The sequence below is a fragment of the Oncorhynchus mykiss genome, chromosome 13, assembly GCF_013265735.2.
Source record: "Oncorhynchus mykiss isolate Arlee chromosome 13, USDA_OmykA_1.1, whole genome shotgun sequence".
NCBI lineage: Eukaryota > Metazoa > Chordata > Actinopteri > Salmoniformes > Salmonidae > Oncorhynchus > Oncorhynchus mykiss.
In genome coordinates this window covers 1,901,087-1,909,767 of record NC_048577.1, presented here as the reverse complement: position 1 = coordinate 1,909,767, position 8,681 = coordinate 1,901,087, and the positions used below count along the sequence as shown (strand labels likewise).

Here is an 8,681-nt window from a genome sequence, read left to right as displayed (position 1 = left end):
TGTAGTTCCAGCCATCACTCTGGATGTAGTTCTAGCCATCACTCTGGATGTAGTTCTAGCCATCACTCTGGATGTAGTTCTAGCCATCACTCTGGATGTAGTTCTAGCCATCACTCTGGTCGTAGTTCTAGCCATCACTCTGGATGTAGTTCTAGCCATCACTCTGGATGTAGTTCTAGCCATCACTCTGGATGTAGTTCTAGCCATCACTCTGGATGTAGTTCTAGCCATCACTCTGGTCGTAGTTCTAGCCATCACTCTGGATGTAGTTCTAGCCATCACTCTGGATGTAGTTCTAGCCATCACTCTGGATGTAGTTCCAGCCATCACTCTGGATGTAGTTCTAGCCATCACTCTGGATGTAGTTCTAGCCATCACTCTGGATGTAGTTCTAGCCATCACTCTGGATGTAGTTCTAGCCATCACTCTGGTCGTAGTTCTAGCCATCACTCTGGATGTAGTTCCAGCCATCACTCTGGTCGTAGTTCCAGCCATCACTCTGGATGTAGTTCTAGCCATCACTCTGGATGTAGTTCTAGCCATCACTCTGGATGTAGTTCTAGCCATCACTCTGGTCGTAGTTCTAGCCATCACTCTGGATGTAGTTCTAGCCATCACGCCGGAATTTTAAATATTTATGACATAACATTGAAGGTTTTACAATGTAACAGCAATATTTAGACTTATGGATGCCACCCGTTATATAAAATACGGAACGGTTCCGTATTTCACTTAAAGAAATGATAGTTTCCGGATTTGACCATATTAATGACCTAAGGCTCGTATTTCTGTGTGTTTATTTTATTATAATTAAGTCTATTATTTGATATTTGATAGAGCAGTCTGACTGAGCGGTGGTAGGCAGCACATTCATTCAAACCAGCACTTTCCTGTGTTTGCCAGCAGCTCTTCGCAATGCTTGAAGCTCAGCTCTGTTTATGACTTCAAACCTATCAACTCCCGAGATTAGGCTGGCAATAATACAATGCCTATAAGAACATCCAATAGTCAAAGGTATATGAAATACAAAATGGTATAGAGAGAAATAGTCCTATAATTCCTATAATAACGATAACCTAAAACCTCTTAACTGTGAATATTGAAGACTCATGTTAAAAGGAACCACCAGCTTTCATATGTTCTCATGTTCTGAGCAAGGAACTTAAACGTTAGCTTTTTTACATGGCACATATTGCACTTTTACTTTCTTCTCCAACACTTTGTTTTTGCATTATTTAAACCAAATTGAACATGTTTCATTATTTATTTGAGACTAAATAGATGTTTATTTATGTATTAAGTTAAGTGTTCATTCAGTATTGTTGTAATTGTCATTATTACAAATATATTTAAAAATCGGTATCAGCTTTTTTTAGTCCTCCAATATTCGGTATCGGCGTGGAAAAATCATAATGTCATACAGGGTTGTAGCACAATACGTTCAGAAGAGGTTCCACTACACCGAGTCACTACAAGTCCAGAAGAGGTTCCACTACACCGAGTCACTACAAGTCCAGAAGAGGTTCCACTACACCGAGTCACAACACGTCCAGAAGAGGGCGCTTCCACTACACCGAGTCACTACAAGTCCAGAAGAGGTTCCACTACACCGAGTCACTACAAGTCCAGAAGAGGTTCCACTACACCGAGTCACAACACGTCCAGAAGAGTGTGCTTCCACTACACCAAGTCACTACAAGTCCAGAAGAGGTTCCACTACACCGAGTCACTACAAGTCCAGAAGAGGGCGCTTCCACTACACCGAGTCACTACAAGTCCAGAAGAGGTTCCACTACACCGAGTCACAACACGTCCAGAAGAGTGTGCTTCCACTACACCGAGTCACAACACGTCCAGAAGTGTGTGCTTCCACAACACCGAGTCACAACACGTCCAGAAGAGGGCGCTTCCACTACACCGAGTCACAACACGTCCAGAAGAGTGTGCTTCCACTACACCGAGTCACAACACGTCCAGAAGAGGGCGCTTCCACTACACCGAGTCACAACACGTCCAGAAGAGGGCGCTTCCACTACACCGAGTCACAACACGTCCAGAAGAGTGTGCTTCCACTACACCGAGTCACAACACGTCCAGAAGAGGCGCTTCCACTACACCGAGTCACAACACGTCCAGAAGAGGGCGCTTCCACTACACCGAGTCACAACACGTCTAGAAGAGGGCGCTTCCACTACACCGAGTCACTACATGTCCAGACTTGTAAAAATGTCACTTCTGTAATGCATTTATTCCATTCCTCGTACCTAATGTTTTGTCCTGTGTAATTGCGTGTCTTGTTTGCTAAAAAAAATCCATAGTTTTATTAATCAAACACATCTTTCCATTGTTGTCCAATGAAGTAAAGGACTTCAAGCGTGCTCTACCACTCAATATTTTATAAATATCCATTATTTAACACCTACTGTGTACCTGTGATTGTCCTGATTGTTCATCTAATTCTATGCATCCGTTGCCAAACCAAATCTGCAGTGCAATGGCGGGCTGCTCCTTCTCCGTTAAGAAACAACGACCCCTCGGGCAGAGGTCGCATTTAAATAGTACTTTTATTAAAAGCTACGGATTTCAGAAAACAAAGAGGCACGCAATTACACAGGACAAACATAGGTACAAGGAATTAAAATAACTGACATTTTTACAAGTACAGACTTTTAGTGACTCGATGTTGTGGTGGAACCTCATTCTGGACTCCTTAAGCTAGAACCCTGCATGGAAGATAGAACCCTGCACGGAAGATAGAACCCTGTATGAAAGAAATAGGAATGAATAGAAAAGGCATCTGTATTCAAGTCAATGAAGGCATCATGTAGGGTTTCCCACACTCTGTCCTCAGAACCCCAAGGGGAAGCACGTTTTGTTTTCTCCTCCCCTCCTAGCACTGCACAGCTAATTCAAATGAACATTCCAAAACACCATGGAAATGATTGCATCACAATACAAGGCAGACATTGTGAGTGTACCTATGTGTTTACCAGTCAATTTCCAGGGTTGGACCTTCCAAGCCCATTCTATTCATTCTTATTCCTATGGTATGGTATTACAGTGATCTAAACTAGAGACAGAGTTGGTGCTAACCACTTACAGGAGGGTGGCTCTCCAGGAACAGGGTTGAAGAGCCCTGTTTCACAGCGTAGTTTTAACAATTCCTACAGTACTAAACAACATATTCAAGTGTAAAACTTCAGTAGAATGGCCCTTTAAAACCACACATGGGTTTAACAATTGCATAGTTTGTGGTCCTTGTTAAGACAGTACTCACTCATGGTGTTAATCAGATCTCCTGTCTCCTCCTCCTCCCCTTCCTCCAATGTGACAGTCATCTCCCCCTCCTCTCCTTCTTCCTCAACTCCAAACACGTCTTCCTCTTCTTTCACCGTGACAGTCATCTCCTCCAATTGCATCTTCTTCTTCTTTCACAGTAATTTCTTCCTCTTCTTCTTTCACAGTAACAGCCTCACCCTCTACTTCTCTTTTAACAGTCTCCTCTTCTTTACCAGGGGTGAAGTAGCTTAGTGAGCTCATGGTTGGGAATGTTAGCTAGCTAGTTAGCCTAGCACTAGGCTAATGCTATTTTAGCTATTCAGATAGTTACTAGCAACGTAAAGGGGATAACTACCTATACGACAAAAGTGTAATTACAACAAAGTGGCTAATTTACATCGAAAGCTTATACAGAGCTTAAATGTTTCGGCTGTGTTGGCTAGCAAAGCTACCGAAGTGGCTGACAAGCTGCTGTTGTTGAGGAAGCGTCCCGTCCACTAGATTATACGTCACGCTGGCAGCGTCGCCTGAAAGATGCTCATCCGCTGACTGGAGTAGACAACGCAGTTAAGGAAAATATGTATTTTATTTTTTATGTATCAAGTATTAATTAATTAATATTTAATTATCAATTAAATAATGTTATATTGAGATGTATAAAGAGAAGCATGTGTTGATTGATTAGTTCAGAATTTTAATGAGTGAGAATTTAAAACAAACTTCACACGAACTAAACATCTACATTGAAAGCAATTTCTGATTCATTCAGTCAAACAGACAGATAATATCAAAAATACGCATCTAGGTCTATAAAATAAATAAATGTACAGCACCAATCAAAAGTTTGGGCACACCTACTCATTCAAGGTTTTAAAAAAAGTTTTCTACATTGTAGAATAACAGTGAAGACATCAAAACTATGAAATAACACATATGGAAGTAACCAAAAAAGTGTTAAACAGATCAAAATATATTTATATTTTAGACTTTTCAAAGTAGCCACCCTTTGTCTTGACAGCTTTGCACACTCTAGGTATTCTCTCAACCAGCTTCATGAGGTACCTGGAATGCATTTTAATTAACAGGTGTGCCTTGTTTGAAGCTCATTTGTGGAATTTCTTTCCTTCATAATCAGTTTAACACTTGTTTTGTTATTACATGACTCCATGTGTGTTATTTCATAGTTTTGATATCTTCATTATTATTCTACAATGTAGAAAATAGCAAAAATTAAATAAAAACCCTTTAATGAGTAGGTGTGTCCAAACTTTTGACTGGTACTGTAGGTGTATTGTTTGTTAAACTTTGCAATCAATGTTTCTTTCTTGGCATACATTTTAAAGTGGAAACGTGAGTCTCAGCATCACTCCGTTACAGTGGAATGGCCCATAAACAAAAACACATTCTCAGGTCAAAAACACAAGTCAGAACACAGCCTCTCTATTCTCTCATGTGATTTCAGGTCCTCTGCCTGGGAAAATGTCTTTCCACAATGAGAGCAGTGGTATGTCTTCTCCTCCTGTGTATGTGTTCTTTCATGCTTATTCAGATGCCTTAACCGGTTAAATCTCTTTCCACACTGGGAGCAGTGGTAGGTCTTATCCCCTCCTGTGTGTGTCCTGTCATGTCTATTCAGGCCTCCTAGCTGGGTAAAACTCTTTCCACACAGGGAGCATTGGTATGGCTTTGCTCCTGTGTGGGTATTCTCGTGAGTTTTCATGGTCACCAACCACCTAAAACTCTTTTCACAATAGGAACAGTGGTAAGGCTTCTCACCTGTGTGTATTCTCTCGTGCATTTTCAGGGACCCTGACTTGGTAAAACTCTTTCCACATTGGGAGCAGTGGAAAGTCTTCCTCCCTTCTGTGTGTATTTTCTCATGTGTTTTCCAGTTCCCTATCCAGGTAAAACTCTTTCCACATTGGGAGCAGTGGTAAGGCTTCTCTCCTGTGTGTATTATCTCATGCGCTTTCAGGTTGCCTAACTTAGTAAAACTCTTTCCACAGAGGGAACAGTGGTGTTTTCCTGCTGGTTTGGGCGTCTCTGGTTCCCCTGAAGGACTCTTCCCGCTGTCAGAGTGAGAGTCTGGTCTCTCTCCTGCCAAAACAAACAGAGTATTTAGTTAATCAGAGACCTGAATGAAAGCTCCACATGATAATACTGTCTTCCTATTTGGTTTAATCAAGACTGGTTCCCTCAGCTGATAAAAATACACTTGGTGAGATTTTAAAAGCAAATAATATAGAGCTTCAAATTGAATCTTGCACTTATGGAATGTCATGTTTACAGGCTGAGCAGAGATCTATAATAATAGATAATGTCATGTTTATAGGCTGATCAGAGCTCTATAATAATAGATACTGTCATGTTTATAGGCTGAGCAGAGATCTATCATAATAGATAAGGTCATGTTTATAGGCTGAGCAGAGCTCTATAATAATAGATAATGTCATGTTTATAGGCTGAGCAGAGCTCTGTAATACTAGATAATGTCATGTTTACAGGCTGAGCAGAGATCTATCATAATGATCATGTTTATAGGCTGAGCAGAGCTCTATAATAATAGATAATGTCATGTTTACAGGCTGAGCAGAGATCTATCATAATGATAATGTTTATAGGCTGAGCAGAGCTCTATAATAATAGATAATGTCATGTTTACAGGCTGAACGGAGCTCTATAATACTAGATAATGTCATGTTTACAGGCTGAACAGAGCTCTATAATAATAGATAATGTTTATAGGCTGAACAGAGCTCTATAATAATAGATAATGTCATGTTTACAGGCTGAACAGAGCTCTATAATAGATAATGGCATGTTTATAGGCTGAGCAGAGCTTTATAATAATGGAGCTCTAAATTAAAATGCATCATTGTTAACACTGGTGCTCCCAACTTAAAAAAGTGAAGACAACATAAAATATAACCAGGAACAAATATTAGTTTTAAATCCATTGAGATATAGCCTATAGTGCCTAGTTTTACATTCATTGAGATATAGCCTATAGTGCCTAGTTTTAAATCCATTGAGATATAGCCTATAGGGCCTAGTTTTAAATCCATTGAGATATAGCCTATAGTGCATAGTTTTAGAGCAAATTAATCCCAGAACAACAGCAAAGGACCTTGTGAAGATGCTGGAGGGAACAGGTACAAAAGTATCTATATCCACAGTAAAACAAGTCCTATATCGACATAACCTGAAAGGCCGCTCAGCAAGGAAGAAGCCACTGCTCCAAAACTGCCATAAAAAAGCCAGACTACGGTTTTCAACTGCACATGGGGACAAAGATCGTACTTTTTGGAGAAATGTCCTCGGGTCTGATGAAACTGTTTGGCCATAATAACCATCGTTATGTTTGGAGGAAAAAGGGGGAGGCTTGCAAGCCGAAGAACACCATCCCAACCGTGAAGCACAGGGGTGGTAGCATCATGTTGTGGGGGTGCTTTGCTGCAGGAGGGGCTGGTGCACTTCACAAAATAGATGACATGATGAGGATGGAAAATTATGTGGATATATTGAAGCAACATCTCTAGACATCAGTCAAGAAGTAAAAGCTTGGTTGCAAATGGGTCTTCCAAATGGTTAATGACCCCACGCATACTTCCAAAGTTGTGGCAAAATGGCTTAAGGACAACAAAGTCAAGGTATTATCGTGGCCATCACAAAGCCCTGACCTCAATCCTATAGAAAATGTGTGGGCAGAACTGAAAAAGCTTGTGTGAGCAAGGAGGCCTTACAAACCTGACTCAGTTACACCAGCTCTGTCAGGAGGAATGGGCCAAAATTCACCCAACTTAATGTGGGAAGCTTGTGGAAGGCTACCCAAAACGTTTTACCCAAGTTAAACCATTTAAAGGCAATGCTACCAAATACTAATTGAGTGTAATGTAAACTTCTGACCCACTGGGAATGTGATGAAATAAATAAAAGCTGAAATAAGTAATTCTCTCTACTAATTATTCTGACATTTCACATTCTTAAAATAAAGTGGTGATCCTAACTAACCTAAGACAGGGATTTTTACTCTGATTTAAATGTCAGGAATTGTGAAAAACTGAGTTTAAATGTATTTGGCTAAGCTGTATGTAAACTTCAGACTTCAACTGTAGTTATCATTGGTTTTTTGATGATCTCAGCATGTGTGGTTCCCACCGTGAAGCATGGAGGAGGAGGTGTAATGGTGTGGGGGTGTTTTGCTGGTGACACTATTAGTGATTTATTTAGAATTCAAGGCACACTTAACCAGCATGGTTACCTCAGCATTCTGGTTACTACATGATTCCATGTGTGTTATTTCATAGTTTTGATGTCTTCACTATTATTCTACATTGTAGAAAATAGTAAAATAAAGAAAAACCCTTGAATGATTAGATGTGTCCAAACCTTTGTCTGGTACTGTATATATGATGTGGTATCAGACATCAGGTGGTTGCAATAGTAACATACTCTACAATGTGGTATCACCTGACATTTCAATCAGATCAGTCTGCCTTACAATATAACTGAAAAACGTAGGACCTAATAAAACCATAGATTTTATAAACAAATTATTTAGATCTTCAAATCATATTTTAGAAAAATATATTTAGAGATGTTTAAAAATTGTGAAAAAAAAAAAAATATATAACGGTGAGCATTTTATCCATTAACATTTTGTTGGTTGAGTCCCCACTCGGTAGCTTTAACGATTCCTACAGCATAACATTATTCAAGTGTAGAATACCCATTTAAAAACATTAGTTCAACAACTGCAGAGTTCGTGCCCTTGTTTTTTAAGACTTACTGGTGTTAATCAGATCTCCGGTCTTCTCTTCTTGTTCCTCCTCCCCCAATGTAACGGTAATCTCATCCTCCTCCTCTTTCACTCCAAAAACTGCATTCACCTCTTTCCCTTCCTCTTCTTTCACAGTAACATCCTCCCCCTCTTCCTCTTCTTTTACTGTAACATCTTCCTCCTCTTTTACTCTGAACTCGTCTTCCTCTTCTTTCACTGGAACAGCCTCATCCTCTACTTCTATTTTTACCGAGACATCCTCCTCTTCTTTCACGACAACGTTCAGCCACAGACCCTCTTTCTCCGTCCAGCAGACCCCCTCTTCTTTATCAGGAGAGTAGCTCAGTGAACTCATGGTCGGGGATGTTATCTAGCTAACTAGTTAGCATTAACGATTAGCCTGGCGCTACTGCTAACTTAACCAGACAGGTAGATGACTACGGTAACTAACAACGTAGGCATGAATATTACATTAAATGGGGTAACAAGTAGACACGACAGAAGTGTGTTTAAAACATAGCTAGTAATACACCGGAGCAGTCTAAATAGCTTTAATGTTTCGGCTTTGTTGTCTAGCAAGCTACCGAGGTGTCTGACTAGCTGTTGTGGTTGAAGGAACGTC

At 40.2% G+C, this 8,681-nt stretch overlaps 1 protein-coding gene across 1 annotated transcript; it reads right to left on the bottom strand.

Moving 5' to 3' along the window:
* Positions 1-4,447: 4,447 nt before the first annotated feature.
* Positions 4,448-8,681, bottom strand: LOC110487319 (zinc finger protein 239-like). Its single transcript, XM_036942285.1, has 2 exons — positions 8,069-8,681; positions 4,448-5,376 (listed from the first exon to the last, which is right to left on the bottom strand). The coding sequence occupies exons 1-2, from the start codon at positions 8,412-8,414 to the stop codon at positions 4,691-4,693; spliced, it is 1,032 nt and encodes a 343-aa protein (XP_036798180.1). The 5' UTR covers positions 8,415-8,681; the 3' UTR covers positions 4,448-4,690.

Excerpts from the sequence above, each read along its gene's own strand:
- LOC110487319 (XM_036942285.1), bottom strand. The coding sequence starts at position 8,414 with ATGAGTTCACTGAGCTACTCTCCTGATAAAGAAGAGGGGGTCTGCTGG. Across the intron at positions 5,377-8,068 it reads CGGAGATCTGATTAACACCA|GAGAGAGACCAGACTCTCAC; the intron begins GTAAGTCTTAAA and ends TTGTTTTGGCAG.